Source organism: Asterias amurensis, chromosome 1 (genome assembly GCF_032118995.1).
Source record: "Asterias amurensis chromosome 1, ASM3211899v1".
NCBI lineage: Eukaryota > Metazoa > Echinodermata > Asteroidea > Forcipulatida > Asteriidae > Asterias > Asterias amurensis.
The window spans coordinates 36,939,336-36,957,407 of NC_092648.1; the positions used below are offsets into that span (position 1 = coordinate 36,939,336).

Sequence of the window (18,072 nt, forward strand, 5' to 3'; positions counted from 1 at the left end):
TTGGACCTAATCTCCATTGAAGTCCAGTACACTGTAAAAATTGATGAAATAGCATATAATGGGAAACCCACAAATCACTTGCTTATTTCAATTACCTTTTTTTTCAATTTTCCATCAAAATAAGCTCAATATAAACTTTTGTTTTCATTATATGTGACCACCAAATGTAAAAAAGAGACACTTTAGCTGTCGCAAATTGCTTACCACTAAAAGGACCTATAGCTATGGTATAAATTCATAAAATAGTTTAATGTTTCGACCCTAGCAAACTATTTTTCATAACCACCAAAAGTGTATGTATTTATGAAGATTGGTTTCTTGAATACTTGACGGAAATCATTTTTTACTCTTCCAACTGTAGTACTTTTCCTTGAAGCTGTTTGATTCCAGACGACATCAGTTTGAACACTTCAATAAGCATGAGAGTTTATTGAAACTAAATAATGTGAGCTCATTCTGTGTTTTGTTTGCATCTGTAGGTGAGTTATTCCCAGTGCCTTGGTGTCATCGGTTACTCGTTACTTCCTCTGATCATCACAGCATCAATGCTACCGCTGTTAGGAACCATTCCATATGTAGGGTTCTTGGTCAAGGTAGGTGTTCAGTTTATGACCCTAGAATTGTAAGGAAGAGGGACATGGGACCCACCCCAACCTAATTTTATAAAACTGTTGAACAGGAAAGATTGGTCGACAAGGTTTGCTGAGAAAATTACTTTGTGTTTTGGGGGTTACAGCAACTGAAAAAGGAAAAAAAAATGCTCTGGTAAAGTTGTCTCAATACAGTCTTGAAAATTCTTTAAATGTGTTATTCTTTGAAGAGGATCAGTTTTGACCGAGACACTTTTTATTATAACCCATAAATAAGTAGGTACCTATAAGGGTAGAGATCCCCAATGTGAATGATTAGCAACACAGGTGCTCATAATGTATGGTGCTTTGACAGGACCAACTTGACTAGAACAAAAATCTAATAGATTCATGGAATTATCAGCTCTTTGAGAGTCTTGAGCTGGATACCATCCAATATAATACGATTTTCACGGTTCTTAAACTGTAGAGAAATGGCCTGTTTGTATCTTTAAATTTGACCGTTGTATTTGATATCTGTTACAGTTTGCTGGTGTTGCTTGGGCTGCCTTCAGTGCTGGTTCTTTACTCATACAAGACAGTTTGGCTCACAAGAAACCACTTTTAATTTATCCCGTCTTACTCTTGTACATTTACTTTTTTTCTCTATATACTGGCGTATAAATACTTAACAAATTACATTTATATTATTAAGTTCCTTTGTTCACAGAGTTTATATATTGTTTTATTTTTCGACTTGTTTTAATCAGAAAAATGTATTCAGTGAACTGTTCAAAACATTTTTTACTTTTTTTTATATTTTTTTTTTCGTAAAACACATTTGTTTTTGTAAAAATGAAATATTAGAGGTCAACTAAGACAAGTAATGGGACACTTTTGAACTTAAAGTGGCAGCTGGCTTACAAGGTCAAGTTCCATTGTTTACAATGCTCTGAGCGTCCGCACATTTCTGAGAATAATGGATTTTCCCTCTTTGTCTGCTGCCACTTATTGTCCTCAAAGGTCCCCCATTGAGCTTTGCGAGTAAGGAAATTAGAAGTAAAAACAATGAGAAATGAATCTCTTCTCTGAAGAATTGGGGATTGTGGTTGATATAAAAACAGACTGTGACAGGATTGGAACTGCCATCGACCTATGGGCAAACTTAGTGGTACAGACATCTGCTTTAGAATCGGTGCTGACTGCTGAGTTTCACTTCACCCGAGTAGTCTGTGGATCCGTGTAAGGGTAAAGCCAAAATAGTGTTCTTTATTCCTGATGCAATTGTTACATCAGTTTAACAGAATACTCTGCTCCTCACCGGTTGAAACAATCAAACTTGACATTATCTTAACTTTAATTCTTCTCAAAGGTGCCATTTCTTCCTAGTCGAGATTAATATCTCATTGTTTATAAACCTACAAAAACTAAAGCTGCTGAAACGCTGTTGTGTGCTATGTGGGTAAGAGTTAAGTTGCTAGACTTCAGTGAGTTCACAATAAAGAGCGCCATCTAGAGTTTGCCTTGAGAGAGGTTGACTTAATTCATGGGAAAATGTCATTATAACGATAGAGATTGTATGTAGTTCAAGTCAAAATCTTTGTTTACTTTGTGAAAAGGAAGGTCCTAACGTTTACTGGTTAGGTTTAATTGGTAAGGTTTAATTGGTTAGGTTCCCTGGTTAAGGTTTCCTAGTTAGTGTAAACTGTTCAGGTTAGAGGTTAAAAGTGGGTGTGTAGGTGAAAGACTGTGACACTGTTCAAATGTTTCTCTCATCAAGTCACTCTAATTTTAAAGACTGATTACTGAATTCCTTCTTGAAAGTGGCCTCTATGTTAAAACTCTAGGTGGTGCTTGAAACATGTATTGTTAATGACACAAATCTAAATAGTTCAGATTTGATAGGGATGGTATATGTTTGGTAATCACACTTATTATTAATGGCAATAAACACCTACTTGGTTAGAAGTATAGAAGCTTTTGGTAGTATAAAGCATTTTTTGAGAATCATTTTACTTTGTTGATTATGGAAAAAGATACCAGTTTTTACCCCCAAACTTGAATCCGTGAAGCGTTAGGCCTACTATCAGATTCTCAGATTGTGTATTCCAGTTAATGATTACTATTCCTGTGTTGACATTATCACTCCAGATTTTCAGTGGTATTTCCAAACATGACCTCCTTTGAAATGAAATGTTCACATGTTTGTTTTATTGTATACTATATATCAAACGATCAATCGATTCCCCAAAACAAAGGTATGCTTTCCCTTTGAAATGAGGGCTCGGACAATCATCACTTTTGTTGCAATGTTTCTAATTGACAGTAATGTAGTAATATATTGTTTTGGGGGACCTTAGTGCCCAACCCACGAGGCCTAGTACCCACACCCTACTCCCAAATAACTCATTATTATTACCGTCAAAACAGACTGTTGCATTAATCAACGGTGCATTATGGAATAATAAATGTTGTGCTGGTTTAAAAGTCCATCAGTAAACGATGATAAACGGCTGTCATCATTTTGCATTTTTTGTAAAACAAAATCAACTATTCAATTTTTTGGTAATAGAAAATAAAAACTGCACAAAATCAAATCAATAAAGATGCTAAATAAACAGAAGTGCATCTTTAAGATACAAGGCTGATGACTGAAACATATCCCAGATGTTTAAAAAGATTACAGGAATGTGCCTTGTGGTATTCCAATGTCATGAAGAGGATCCAAGTCAATACCAGCAAGGATCCAAGTCAAACGACCAACAGTGTAATTATATCAGTGAGGAGGCTATATCATGGTTTAATTAGTGTGTCTATGAGGGTATTGGAAAACTTGTCAAAGGTTGACCATGAGATGAGTTTGTGTGAATGTATTTACACATTTACACTAATGAGTTTAACAACAGGGATCAAGTAAGATTTTCTGTACAAAACAAATGGGAACAAGGCTTTAGATGTAAGAAACAAAATTAAGGGAGTTTGTGTTTGTGAAATCAAAGGCTTCAAACAAAATGTATTTTGAAGGTTTGACAGAGGAAGGATATCCTTGCTGCGCCCTTCTTGTCTGAAACCAATACGGATGTCACTTAAAAAAAATTCAAACCAATGGCAGAACAAAGAGGTGCCCTTTGGTTTACCGGGTCGAACAACTGTTGTGTGTGTGTGGACATGTCTGCTATTGATAACCGAGGACTTTAACAAAAGGGATCTGGGAAAAAGTCGCACCGGGGACAGTCCTAGGTAGATTTTGTGTACAAAACCGATGGGGACGCCTGAAAAAAAAACTATTTCCAAACAATGGGAGAACAAAGAGAAGTCCTCGGTATACACCATAAACATGCCTGTGTGTGTGTGCCTGTGTGTGTGTGGGTGGGGGGGGGGGTTGTGTTTTATTTAAAGGTACATCAAAGACCTTGTTGAAAAAACTACTGCTACTGCTTTTTAATACTACTCGCTCTTTTTAAATAAAATATTTGAACAATAATAAACCTGTGAACTGTTTACCCTAAACTGATTTAAATAGAATTGAGTCAATCATATCCCACACTGCCTTGATGATTTTAAAACTGGATATGGTTAATCAACGACATGATTAAATAATATGAACGAGATAATAAATGTATTTAACAAACATGCTGATGCAAAAGAAATATGGCACAGAAATGATATTCTAAATTTATCCTAGTTTGTTTGGCTCAAGATAATCATTAAGATGGTTTATAGCCACCAAAACCATCTCAATGCCAAAACATGTAGGTTGGCCCTTGAAATTGTATTTACCCAAATATCTAATAAGCATTTCAGATGGCAGCATTTGTGGTGTATTAAGATAGGTTGCAAGATGACAAAAATCTGCAATCTTTTTGTGCAATAGACCCCTTGCATATGAAACACACGCTCAAAAAGTGCCCTCACTGGGGTCAAAGGAGGCAAATGATTGGACGATATAGCCGTTTTTTGTGCCTAAAAATGTGAGCTTGAGCTCAGCGTCCCTTTAGCGTTTCAGGTTATATAAGGGGTCTATATGGAACACACTGTCATGTGTTGCACTTTACAATGGCTGCAGCATGCGCATACTTTACAAAGTTCATTGCACAATTAGTTAATGAACAACCTGGTTGCGTTAATAATTTGAGTGCTTAACGGGCTTTCAAGCCAAAATGCAATTTGCCAGTAAAGATGGCATCTATTGAACCCTAAAAACCCTAAAAACTATTGAACCCTTGAAACCCTTTAAAACTACGATTCCATTGTGGAGTGTATTTAAATGCTGCATTAGAATGACTTATGACTCATACAATGATGAAGGTCACAGGTGTCATTAGAAGCAGCAGTTAACAACATTATTAGATTTCCTCTCTATGTGGAAACTCCGATCATGGTCATTTCTCTATGTTCCAACTGTCTATGATTAGTTAGTTTTCAACAGATGCAGCTGTCTTCCGATTGCTTATCTGGTTGACTTTTGGTGGTAAAGTTGAGGAATAATTGTGTCAATAGTTTAAAAGACAAGCAAAACCAACAATTTATAACATAGAGACTAGATTGGGATTAGTTCTTCCATCACCATTGAAGAAAGAAAAGGCGGGTACTGGTTTCTGCTTGCGACATTTTGTTAGATTAAATTCACATCTATCCTCTAGTTTTGAATATAACTTTTCCCTGTCACAAAAGTAGCCTACTTTACCTTGATGTATGTATTAAAGCAATTTTCACTCGCAATTTAATAGAGAACATGTACTTGCTTGTAGAAGACCTTACTGGGACATAATTTCATTGAGCTGTTAGTTAAAAGTAGAAAATACTGCTTTTACTTGCTTGTAGAAGACCTTAGGACGTAATTTCATTGAGCTGTTGGTTAAAAGTAGAAAATACTGCTTTTACTTGCTTGTTGAAGACCTTAGGACGTAATTTCATTGAGCTGTTAGTTAAAAGTAGAAAATACTGCTTTTACTTGCTTGTAGAAGACCTTAGGACGTAATTTCATTGAGCTGTTAGTTAAAAGTAGAAAATACTGCTTTTACTTGCTTGTAGAAGACCTTAGGACGTAATTTCATTGAGCTGTTAGTTAAAAGTAGAAAATACTGCTTTTATTTGCTTGTAGAAGACCTTAGGACGTAATTTCATTGAGCTGTTAGTTAAAAGTAGAAAATACTGCTTAGCAAATTTCTTTTCTCAGCAAGAAAAGAGTCGTGCTACAGTTGCAACAACTTTCCAGCACCAGTTGACTATTGAAATACACAAAACACTCAAGGCCACAAAGGCCATTTGTTGCAAAGCTGTCTTGTTCAACCTCTATACCCAAGCTTTATACAATGGTTGGAAACATCTACCAGATTTAGACTTTCCTATGGTGGATAAAACATAAGGTTGCGATTATGCAATCCTTTCAAAATGGAGTGGATAAATCTGAATCGCCCAATAATCATGGAGTGCCATAAAAATATGCTTGTGGGAAAATAAGTGTTATTCTGTCCTTAAGACAAATTTGTGAAGAGAGTGTTATTCGACGGAAGAAAATCAGTATGAAACAGTGTATTATGTACTTCTTTCACTACAGTTTAATTACAAAATCTTAGGTTTCTCAAGAAGTTAGCAATCTTCTGACCGATTTGTTATGATCTGAAAACCTGCTTTCAGCCAAACTACAATAACTTCCCTTTAAATAATTTAATTTAATAATGGAATCATAAAATGTCAAGGATTTCACCAGACAGAAAATGGTTAAAGCACATGTTCAACACAAATCTAGAATCTTCAAAGCGGATTAATCACTCCAAGAACACTCCAACTGACATTCTAAACATAGCGTACTTTATGTGTTTGTCACCTAAAGTAAACAAAGTCCAGTTGCTCTATACAAATAAGTCGATAATAACAAACTACTATTAACAAATAATTTTACAATTTCATATTTATTTTCAGTTGTACCATTTTTTACAACATTCAGTTGAACTTAAACAATTCAAAATGTTTTCTTGTTAATCTTTTTGGTTGATTACTACAAAATTCACCTAAGAAATCTCAACAAATCTCTTGGCTAGGATACAGATTTGTTTGTGGGGGGAAAAGATTGTGTCTGCAAAATAATTGTGAGCAAAAGATTGGTAATTGACAATACAACAATGATTGCAGCCATCCAACAATTTGTTGTCAAAGATGACTGGATATTGCAACTGGTCTTCCTTTTTTCAACGAAATACTCAAAAATGATCTGGCGCAAATTATTGTACCTATTGTTAGCAGGTACAACAATCTGAGCAAGATTAGCATGATGTTGCTTTAGATTAAATACTTTGTTGTTTTATAAATAGTGCATGGGTTAATTCCAGGAATATATGGATTTAAAACACAAAGTTCAATTTTGCAATATGTCAAACAGTTAGTTTCATTGTTTGAGGTAATTTATAATAATAAAAAAAGCTGAGGCATTTTGACTTTCTGTGCCAAAATTTGGTGCACACATTTAATTTGAAATAATAGACAGAAACACTTTTTTCTATTAAGGAGGCAACCTCCCCCCTCCCTCCCAAATCACGTCATAGAGTTATATATGAACTAGAGGGCGCACTGGTGATGCTGCGTGCACAAAGGCAACGGGACCGCAAGGTGAAATGCGTGCCATTTTGTAAGATGAACTTTGTACGGGCGCTGAATATGAAACACGCATCATGTGTGTTGATAAACACACGCTATGTGTTGCTGTTTTTGTGAACTTACAAAATGGCCACATACACCTATGCCGGGCCGCGTAGGCCATGTGCGTCCTCTAGTTATGTATAACTCTATGCATTACATATACTACGAAATTAAGGCACTTGTCCAGAGGTAATCTGCTTTACTTTTACATGTTAAAACAATGGACTGCCAGGGGGAACCTTGTTCAAACTTATCACAGTTAACAAAACTAAAATAAGACCCTCTCAGGGGAACCATGCTCATACTAACAACGAGCAAGGAATAACAAAATGCAGCACTTATTTTATAAAGTAGCCACTATTTTATATAAAAAGGATAAAAATAAATTATCCAAAGAACAAATTGTTTAACATAAAATTTATTGTCAGAAAATTAAAATCTGAACACAAAACCCCCAAATAATACATAAATTATGATAGTCATTACATGAAGGTGACATGTATCTATTTCAGATAGTTTGTTACTTCAATTGCCCCTTTGGTATATTAGTTTTCCTATAAAGAGAGCATTACGATAAACCTGTACATCATTACTAGGTTTTCAACGATGTTTCAGACTTGCTTTGTATCCACCAGAAGGTTATTTTTGTTGTCAGAGATTGTTAAATCTCATTCACTTTATTCATGGTTGATTTGAGGGCAAGGTTGCAATATAAATAGCCTCCCCCTGTATCTAACAAGTTGCATGCATCATAACAATTAACAAAAACCCAATAGTAAACAATCACCTTTTCAAATTCATGAATAAAAGCCAAAGATGTATGTTTACAATCACTGCTCTTTATGCAGGTGAAGTCATTTGAGTTCATGAATGAATACAGTAGACATGATAGATCAGACATGCATACCAAAGCATTAAAATATGTCTGCACTGGAGTCACGCTCCGGAAAACATTTCCACTGGTCTGATCTTACAGTGTGCATCTAGACACTAATTTTGATTCCCTCTGTGAACTATGACCTTGTGTTAGGAATCATAACAAGTTTGAACCAGCCTACTTTCCTAATTATAAACGTCCCCAACATGCATGCAAACTTGCTGTAAGTTACAACGCTTATTTATCATCTTCAAAACAACTTAGCACAAGATAGGCTTTAACTGCGTTTCAAAAACTAAATTCAGCATATTTCTTCCAGGAAAAGTAGGAAATACACCAAATCAAAATCAATCAGTTTTCCCCAAGAAAATACTGAGATTACCCGTCAACTTAGCATTGTTCAAGGTTCTGATTGGGTATTTCTTCTTGTTAACTTTTTATTTGTGTAAACTTTGTGATTTCTCATGGAAGTATGAGAATTGTTTAAAATTAATAGAACTGAAATCAAAAATAAAACAACGAAAATAAACTTCTGTGTGGATTTTCAAGACCTGACATGAACTGCCCATCCCCCTTCAAACAAAACCCACAAGGTCAATACAAAAGCCAATATAAGTCTTCAGCATTTTCAAGTTGAGTTTGGAGAACAAAATATACCACCCAAACTGAATAAACTTTAAGTTTTAAACAGTTATAACTACTTCCCTATGAACCACATCAAGGCTTTATGGCTCTGAGAGCTACATGTAGCTGTGTAGCCTCAAAGCAACTGAAATCTTGGAAAGACTGGCAGTGGCTTTGCCACTCCCACTCGCAGCACGTGTAGTGTCCTGTTCCAGGCTCTTGTTCCATTTCTTTGTGAATTGTGGATAAAATACAAAGCCACCAAGGTCTTGATGAAAGGCTATATCAACCCATCCCAACCAATCACACACTGAGTTACATCAAAAGACATGCTTTTAAATGGTAAAATACTACAATTTACACATTTTTTCCCTAAATGGCACTGGACACATTTGGTAATTGTCAAAGACCAGTATTCTCACGTGGTGTATCCAAACATGAGCATAAAATAACAAACCTGTGAAAATTTAGACACAGTCGGTCAAGAAAAAAGAACCTTGTTGCACAAAGTTGTGTACTTTTCAGATGACTAATAAAAGGCTTCGTCTTTTCTCAAAAACTATGTTACTTCAGAGGGAGCCATTTCTCACAATGTTTTATACTATCATTAGCTCTCCATTGCTCATTACCAAACCAAGTAATTGTGTATGCTAATAATTATTTTGATCAAGTACCAGACACGTCCAGTGCCTTTAACATTTACGCTCTTCCCAAATCAGTTTTTCATTTCCAGAGGACAATATTATTCAATTCAATTAACTAACATAAACATTCCTGTGAACGTTACTTTAGAAATGATATCAATATAATGTTTTAAACTGCTCAGCCTTGAAGTGAATTACAGACATTTACCATTTTACATTCTTGATGTCAGGAAGTAATATTTTCAGGAGTTCCACTTCTCCATTTCAATAATAATAAATTTATCCTTAACTTTTCCCCTTGATTTTTCATAAACCCAATTTTTATATTGCTTTTTCTACTTTTGTGTCCGAGCTTGCTTTGTGAAACTGCAATCATAGGCCCATGCCAAATTATTGATAACATTTTCTGTTTACATTTTCATGTTTCAGTTGCAATACTGTTGAAATTCCGCTTAAATACAACTAGATAACAAGGAAAATGTCTATTTCCCAAAACATTTTCCTTTCTGTGACTCCCACACAAGAAAACAACCATTTCTTATTAACTTCAAACACCCCCCCCCCCTACAACAAACTTAACACTATATTCCAGTGGCTTCTGCTGTGGCTGGGGGGTATATTTTTACATTTTACAACATTGGATTGGTGGGTTTTCTTTATGGGTATGTTCAGACAGCGTACCAAGTTAAACCCGAACCGGTTTAACTTCTACGAGCAGCAGGGGGTGGTCCTAAAAATAAAAAACCCTTGCGTTCAGACAGCACTGAGTTAAACCCGATACGGTTTATCTTTGGTTTTAAGAGGTCAAAGCAAACGCGACCCCGTTACTCTAACATCCTGTTTATTGGCCTGTTCATTGGTCACCGTGTGTTTACATAATGATTACGGAGGTCAATGGGTCGTGTGTTGTGAGTTAAACCGGATATGATATTTTTTATTCTGTCCACACACAGTGTTAAAAATTAAACCCGAAGCGGTCTAAAGATAAACCCCCTCCCTGGACGGTTATCTTTTGTGGGTTGAACTCGATTCGGACTAACTTTAGATCCGTTCAGACACACTGAGTTGAACTCGATCGGTTTGAACCACGAGTTAAACCAACTATACTACTGTGTCTGAACGACCTTAATGTGAACACAATTCTCAGGATTATATTGGCACTTACACCACACAATTATCCAAGTTATTCACCAGGTTTCTAATTTTGAACATTTAGCTGAGCAAACAAAGAGTGTCCAAGAATCACCAATTCATCCCAGGCACCAGGCCTCAGATACGAAGCTGTTGGTATGTCTATTCCGAGGTCATTGAACCATTTTGGCAGACTGGCCAGGAGCATGCTGAGTTCCAGACAGACAGGCCCTTCAGACATTTATAGCTTTCCTTTTATTGTGATGCTAAGATAAAACTGCATAAATATTGGTAAAGTATTTCCTGGTCTTGAACATTATCTTTACATTCAGATGTAAAATATCAATTGATCATACAACAGCCGAAGATGAAGGGACCAGTGCGAGTTACAAAATGCTTGACTTTTTATTATTCCCAAATCAAAACAGGAACAAATTAATTGTTTTCAAAAGACAGCGAGCTAGTTTGTAGATTTAAGAGTTTCTATGGAAATGTTTGGATCCTATAAACTCAGCCTAAGCTGAGAGCCTTATAAATGCTTTAAAAAGGACTCAGTTAAGTCACTGAAAACACACACACTAATTTAACATTTTAAATGCTGGGGGCATTAGTGGATTTGAGAATAGGGTCTAAAACACAAAACAACAATACCTTCAGAGAAAATAATTAAACAGTTGTGTGATGCTTTAAAAAACAAGGCCTAGTTTATTCTTCACAGACGTGTGAACTCTGGGAACTTAAAAATGAGAAGTGCACTCCTCTAAAATGTTATTGCATACAGGTGTATATATATTTTTCATGCTGAGCGTTAGAATCTGGGGTCGATACTGCTATTTGTTTTATTTTATTTTATTTAGTTACTTAAATCATTTTATTTTATTTATATATCTATTTTATTTTATTTATCTATTTATTTTTCCGTTGAGTACTTGGTTGAGTACTTGCTGGTTTACCTTCACCTCTACTTAATTTATTCACTTAATGAAATAAAACATTCTTCTATTGAGTCCAATTAAAAAAAATTCAAAAAACTCCAAGTATAGCCCTAAATTTTAAACCGATAATTAAGTTACTATACAATTCTTTAAATGCCCCCTACTTGTTCTTGCCTTGGATTGGTGCAATATTTGTATAACATCTACATCCATGCTCACCACCATAAGTGAAAAAAACAAACTGACAAAAACAGAAAAGACATTTCATATTTCTTAGGTTAGCAATGAATCTAAAGTTTAGTTACAGAGCTACTACAGAAACTTTGCGCTAAGCTTGTAAACAGGGAATAATGACCAGGGCCCAATTTAATCAAGCTATTTAGCAGACAATTCTGCTTAGCCAAGTCCTTTGATGAGCAAGAAATGAGTGAGGTACGGTACAGCAGCAATGTCACAGCAATGGTAACTGTACAGTACTTTGGCTAGTAACCTCTTTATGCTAAGCAAGAGTTTTCTGTAAGTTTGTGTGCTTATGTGCTTTATGACATTAGGCCCATATGCAAGCAAAGTATTTCCATGCGTAGCAGAAATTGGGTCATGCACTTCACTGTAAAAAATACTGATTGAAATGTCAGGAAAAAATGTTAATCTAAACTGACAAATTGCCCACAAAGTTTGTAAAATCATTACAACAATCCAGCGTCTTTCTTGTTGCTTTTGACAACCATAACAAATTCAACAAACTCATGGACAACTTTCTGTACTTTAGCACAAAATTCTTGGAAAGAACAGAATTGGTAATGGTTTACAAAAGAATAATTAGAACTCCAATTGAAAAATTTCATTAGTAAAGTCAACCCTTCAGAGAATTTAGCGCGAAAACTATTAATAAAACAGCATTTCAGAACTCAAAATATAAACCTTGCTTATTTTGAATGCCTCAAACATGGCAACCAAAACAAGCATGATCATAAATGTACACACATTCCTTTTAAAACAGAAGATTCTTCTTCATTCCAAATTTGATGAAATCTTCACAGATGATTTTGGGGTTGAACAAAGAAAAATTGACTAGAGTCATTTCAAAATGCATCTCTCTCAAGTGTAAACTGATCCAAATATTAGAACTTGGCTGAGCAGAATCAATTGCTTGACATTTTTGTTCACAGAGTAAAAACATTACCAGGGAACCAATGAGAAAATACATCACATGGCATTTTAGCTGGTAAACTGTCCCTGCCTAGTGAATCTGGTTAATGCTAATTCATTATTTAAGGTAAGAAAAATTGTTGCCACTCGTAAAATTTTCTATTATTCAATAAAACATTGTCTTGTAGCAGTAGCCAAACAATAATAATATTGTTGTTTCATAAATTGCTATAGTTACTTTATATACACTAATCGTACCTTGTTATTTAGAGGTACCCTTTTAATTATATTTGTGCTTTTGACTTCTGGAATATTTCTGGATACAACGGTTTGATAAGACTTAACTACATGTGTTCCTAGCTCTTTAGAGACAAATTTACGGCATTACAAGTCACAACACATCTTCAAACAAGTACAACGGTTTGAGTTCATACAGAAATAAGTAGGTCATTTTGTATTGACCCAATTCTCAAGAGGTAATGACCCCAGAGGAATCTTAGGTTGCAACTATTTTGGAAATCAGATTCCAATGTGTTATTATGGAGTGAGCAATACTAGCTGACCCACAGGTGCAGTCAGAAACTCACTCACATCAGATTATTACAAGTAAAGTGACTACCAAAACAGCAGACCATGGGCAGACAGACTAGCTATGTCTATCATTGCAATAGGTCTATCCTAATTGGTGAGTTATTGCATCACAATGTGTGTGTATCTGCCGCACGCGCCTGGCTCCAAAGCTGGTGTTTGTTTGTGTGTAATTTAGCAAAAGAAATCAAGTTTTATTGTTCACAAACATTTCTTATGACAAAAAGTTTTAACTCTTAGTTTAAGAAGAACCAAACATGGTTCAAACATTTTCACTTCCATGGTGATTGGGCACCATACCAAATCAAATGTGTTTTCTGTCAAAGTCAAGCTATGTTTTCTTGAATAAATTATCAAAGAACAACGAGTTTAATGCAAACCAATGCCAATGGGTTTCTGGTTGTTATTATTGGGCCAATCTGTGTGGGCTTGGCTTACACTGGAATAACGTCACATTTATGAACGGGATAGACAATGTCACCAGTGACATCACATGTTTACAAAAGAGCAACAAAGCCTGGATTTCCAGCAGGCACATAAATAGCACAATAGTTACAAAAAACTAATACATAGAATCATACATCTTATGCAGATTGTAAGTGAATCTGATCATGTTTTATTGATACTAAGGCAATAGGCACATTGCATTATCAAAACTAGTACATTTTTTATTTTTCACAATTCTCGATTCGATGTATAGATTATGATTCCTGTCCTATCCTGACGACCGATGTAACATGAATGGGCAAGACTAATCACAAATATATCATCAAAAAAATATCATTGTCAAACTGAACTGTATTTAAGTATTTAAGACTTATTTGCATAATATCAAGTTTAGACCCCAAATCTGTGAACCATTTTAAGTTTGCTTTTAACTTTTGCAAATGAATCGGGGAGGTTACAATAGACCTTTAATGCATGTCGTCATGCCGCCATCTTAAAGTGGTAAAAATGAACAGCCAAATTGGAAATACCACCATATGTGTGCGTTGCACAAAATTTGCCAATGAGCAGCCTTATCTAGACCTAGGGGGCGCTTGGACATATGCCTTGGGTAAAAATTTACAAATCTTGAAATGAACATGTTCTAATCTTTAAAAAGTTCAGCCATGCATGACTCCAAAATGACAAAAAGAAACCAATCTCTGCACGTTTCAGCGAAACTTATTGTATGTATCCCTGAAAGGAAAGAGAATAGGTAACCAGACCCTTGATAAATGTGTATAGAGATAACCAACTGGTAATTGATTTCAGTTTTAACTTACGCTTTCTGGGACAAAAGAAGGAACTGTATGGTGGGATGAATTCCTGGGTTGTTTGATTCAGGAAAGCTTTGTGTTGATCAAGTCAGTTGGAGGTCAGTCAGATCAGTAGATTCTGAATGTATTGTCAAATCTCTTTACAGTTCGTTGTAAGTTTTCTTATTCATTGTCCATTCTATAAAGATGGGATTTAACACTGTAAGGTATACCAGTGGATATATCTAGGCACTATTTCATGCAGCTGTTTAGCAGAAGACTAAATTAAGTTACCACCAGTACCAACCAAAATACAGTACATTTACCAATGTTCATGTGTCTGGTAACCTACTCATTTCTTGCTTAGCAAAGGAATTTGCAAAGCAGAATTTTATGCTTTATGAAATTGAGCCCTGATCACATGTCCTTTTTCAACTAATGTAGTAGGAGCGAGATTTTGAGCTAATTTGACTAATATCGATCTGTTTGGGTGACTTCAGTCATGAAGTAGGGCCACATCACTGCAACTGATAGCCTGGGGCTTATAGCCAAAAATGATCCACAATATTTTAAATGATTTAGTTGCGAAATGTGCAGCTAGTGATTATTGCGTGGCGTTGTACAGTAATTTATATGTGCGGTACATACACGTATTGCTACATAGTTTGGTTAGAATTTGGTAGCGGCCATACATATCAGTGTGCTCAAATCAACTGCTCATCAAATCAGTGATATATGGCCATGTTTGAGTCTGGTATCATTATAAATACTCTGCAATCATCTGTATCCCTATATACAGTAGCTTCTTCCCCTTAATTTACATATTTCTTAATACTTCCATATCTTTCATTCCATAGGAATAAAGCAATTACAATCTACACATTACATAAACACTGACAATATTAATAAACCCAAATTCCCAGCATCTTCTCTTTATCCAGAGACTTTCCAAGGACTAAGGATGTCTTTTATTTCAGAGGAGTTTATTTGGTCTGACACCAACCAATGATTAGCAGGAAAGAAAACTGAACATCATGTATTATGACCCAAACCTTCCTTACTTGTCCATTACCCTCCAGTCAGTGGGAACTCAGTGGGAACTCAGTGGGAACTCAGTGGGAACTCAGTGGGAACTCAGTGGGATCTCAGTGGGAACTCAGTGGGAACTCCACACTCTATTTGGCATGCCTGACTCTAGGCTACTACTCTAGGCTAGGATAGTGGGTGGTTTGGAGGTAGAGAACCGAAACCATCAAAGTCAGCCAAAAACCACCAAAAAGAAGGATTTGAGAGAATTGGGGGTTTTGATCAATGATACTAATATAATAATAAACAAAATTTATAGAAGCGCTTTTCAACACTCGAAGGGTGTCTCCAAGCGCTTCCAACATTATTACCCCTGGGCCTTGTCACTGGGCCTTAATTCACTCCTTAAACCATCTCAGCTTCCTTGGGAGTATACAGCCTGTGCACCATTAATATGTACTACTAAGCTAAATCAATTACAAGAACAATCTCTGCCCTAACAGGTATCCATTTACCCCTGGGTGGAGAGGAGCAATTATAGTTAAGTGTCTTGCTCAGGGACACAAGTGTTCCGACGGGACTCGAACCCACACTCTGCTGAACAGAAGCACAAGAGCTTGAGTTTGGTGCTCTTATCCGCTCGGTTACGATACTCTACAAGCCAATAGCTGTGTCAAAGGTCATTAAATGATTCTAAACAAGCTTTTGGCTAACGAGACTTTCAGGTTGCTCAGCAACATGAATTGTGAATCAGACTTTAGCCACCAACTACCAGACACATACTAGGTGGAGAAAGATTCTAAGAGTGCAACAATACTGTAATAGGGACATTCAGTTGACAAAGTGCATTTTGAGGAATAACCACATTTATATATACTTGGTCACCTGACATCTCTAAGGTCAACTCAGAGATTGTTCTGAGAGAGATCAACATTGTGATTATATACAAAACAATACAGAGCTTGAGTTCGGTGCTCTTATCCGCTCGGCCACGATACCCTACAAGCCAACAATAAACAATATATATATATAAAAATTGAGGAGTGGTGGCCCTAGCTTTCTAACCAAACTGATTTCTCTTTGTTTTTTTATTAGATCGTACAGGGACCTATTCCTTAATCACCTTGAATAAAGCCAAGCATGAGGGTTACCACGGTAAACGTTGCTGCGTTGACTGGAAACGCACGTAATAGAGAAGCCCCTAGTCCTTTAGCGAAGACTGTGATACCCTCACTATGATAACTCTTCTTGATCATGTCTATCGTACCAGTATACTGGCAGGACTGGGGACCTTCAATCCCATCTGCTTGAATTCTCGTCTTCATGACGTCAGCTGCAAACGACACGCACCATGAGATCATTCCGCTCAGTCCGCCCGCCATCAGCAGCCCACCGATACCAATCTCGTTATCTTTACTCACATCGGCGATCCTCCGACACAGTATATCGTATGACATGAAGTACGTCGCAAAGCCAGGGGTGTCCCGTAGTAGCGTCAAGGTGAATCCTCGATAGCAGCCTCGGATTCCCTCCTGGTGGTAAATCTTCCGTATGGCATCGATGGAGCCTTTGTAATGAGTCTTAGTCTGGTGCTGTTTATCCTCCCCGATCCCTTCCATTTGCATGCGTATCTTGGCTAGTTCCATGGGTCCTGCTATAACTGACTGGATAGAGCCAGACACAGCGCCACAACAGAAGTGACTAAATGGCGTTTGATTCTCAATCTGACGCATCATGTTACCCTGAACTCCAAAGACAATGGTATTGATAAAAGCCAGCCCTGCTAGGGGGGATGCCATACCCTTAAAGAACCCAAACATCTGTGAACAGAAAAACAGATAAGACCAGTATAAGCACAACAATCTCTTTCATCGTAGCAGCTTATTCTTAGCAACAGTTCTAAACAAGAACAATACAAGCATTTTATAATAAAAAAAAATGTAGTCTTAAATCCATCAAAGTTTAACAGTACGTTTTGTTTGCTTCTATTATTAGTACAAGGACCTACAGCACACATGATGTAGGCTTTAATGGACATTTTATGCTATATAATGGGTTTTGATACCTTTTGTAGGTCAAGTTTTTGACCATGAAATGAATCCCTGCTCATTGTGAATGAAGATGTGTGTAATATAATTTTCCTGTCAAAGTTTCAGCCTCATAAGTCATCAAGTTTTTGAGAAAAAGTAAAAAATCACAGAGCAATGTTTTTCGGGAGAATCGCGTAATGTTACACGTGCTTAATTTTTTTTTTAATTTCCTGACACAAACATTATTTACTAATTTCTCAAAAAATACAACACCCCTGCAAGTAATACTTTAGGGGAAGCTTTCTAACATCATTATCTTCAAAGCATGTAAGTTTAATGTAAATCTGTGGACATATGTGCTGAACTAAACGTACCCAAACCCTTTGATTTTCCAAAGAAAAAAATAGAAATCAGACCGAAGAAGGAAGATAATAAAGCCTGACACTCTGAGCCCAACACTTTGGGTAATGACCAAGATGCCTTACCGTGTTGGTATAGTTTGTTACAGATGGTGAGAGTGAAAACAGATCCCTGTTCATTACTCCAGGGAGCTAAGGTTAATTAAAATAGTCACCCTGAAAATATTGAGTACGGAAAATCTAACTTCAAATCAGTTGCT

At 36.3% G+C, this 18,072-nt stretch overlaps 2 protein-coding genes across 3 annotated transcripts in view; one reads left to right on the top strand and one right to left on the bottom strand.

Moving 5' to 3' along the window:
- Positions 1-9,175, top strand: part of LOC139938769 (protein YIPF4-like) — a 16,329-nt gene extending 7,154 nt beyond the window's left edge. The window contains exons 6-7 of the mRNA XM_071934394.1: positions 480-593; positions 1,116-9,175. Coding sequence (XP_071790495.1) covers positions 480-593; positions 1,116-1,253 — 252 coding nt within the window. The 3' untranslated portion in view covers positions 1,254-9,175. The remainder of the gene's footprint in view (positions 1-479; positions 594-1,115) is intronic.
- A 2,640-nt stretch (positions 9,176-11,815) lies between these two features.
- The window catches only part of LOC139938755 (mitochondrial basic amino acids transporter-like), a 34,493-nt gene continuing 28,236 nt past the window's right edge, over positions 11,816-18,072 (bottom strand). For both annotated transcript variants that reach the window (XM_071934377.1, XM_071934385.1), the window contains exon 5: positions 11,816-17,243. In XM_071934377.1, coding sequence (XP_071790478.1) covers positions 16,539-17,243 — 705 coding nt within the window. In that variant the 3' untranslated portion in view covers positions 11,816-16,538. The remainder of the gene's footprint in view (positions 17,244-18,072) is intronic.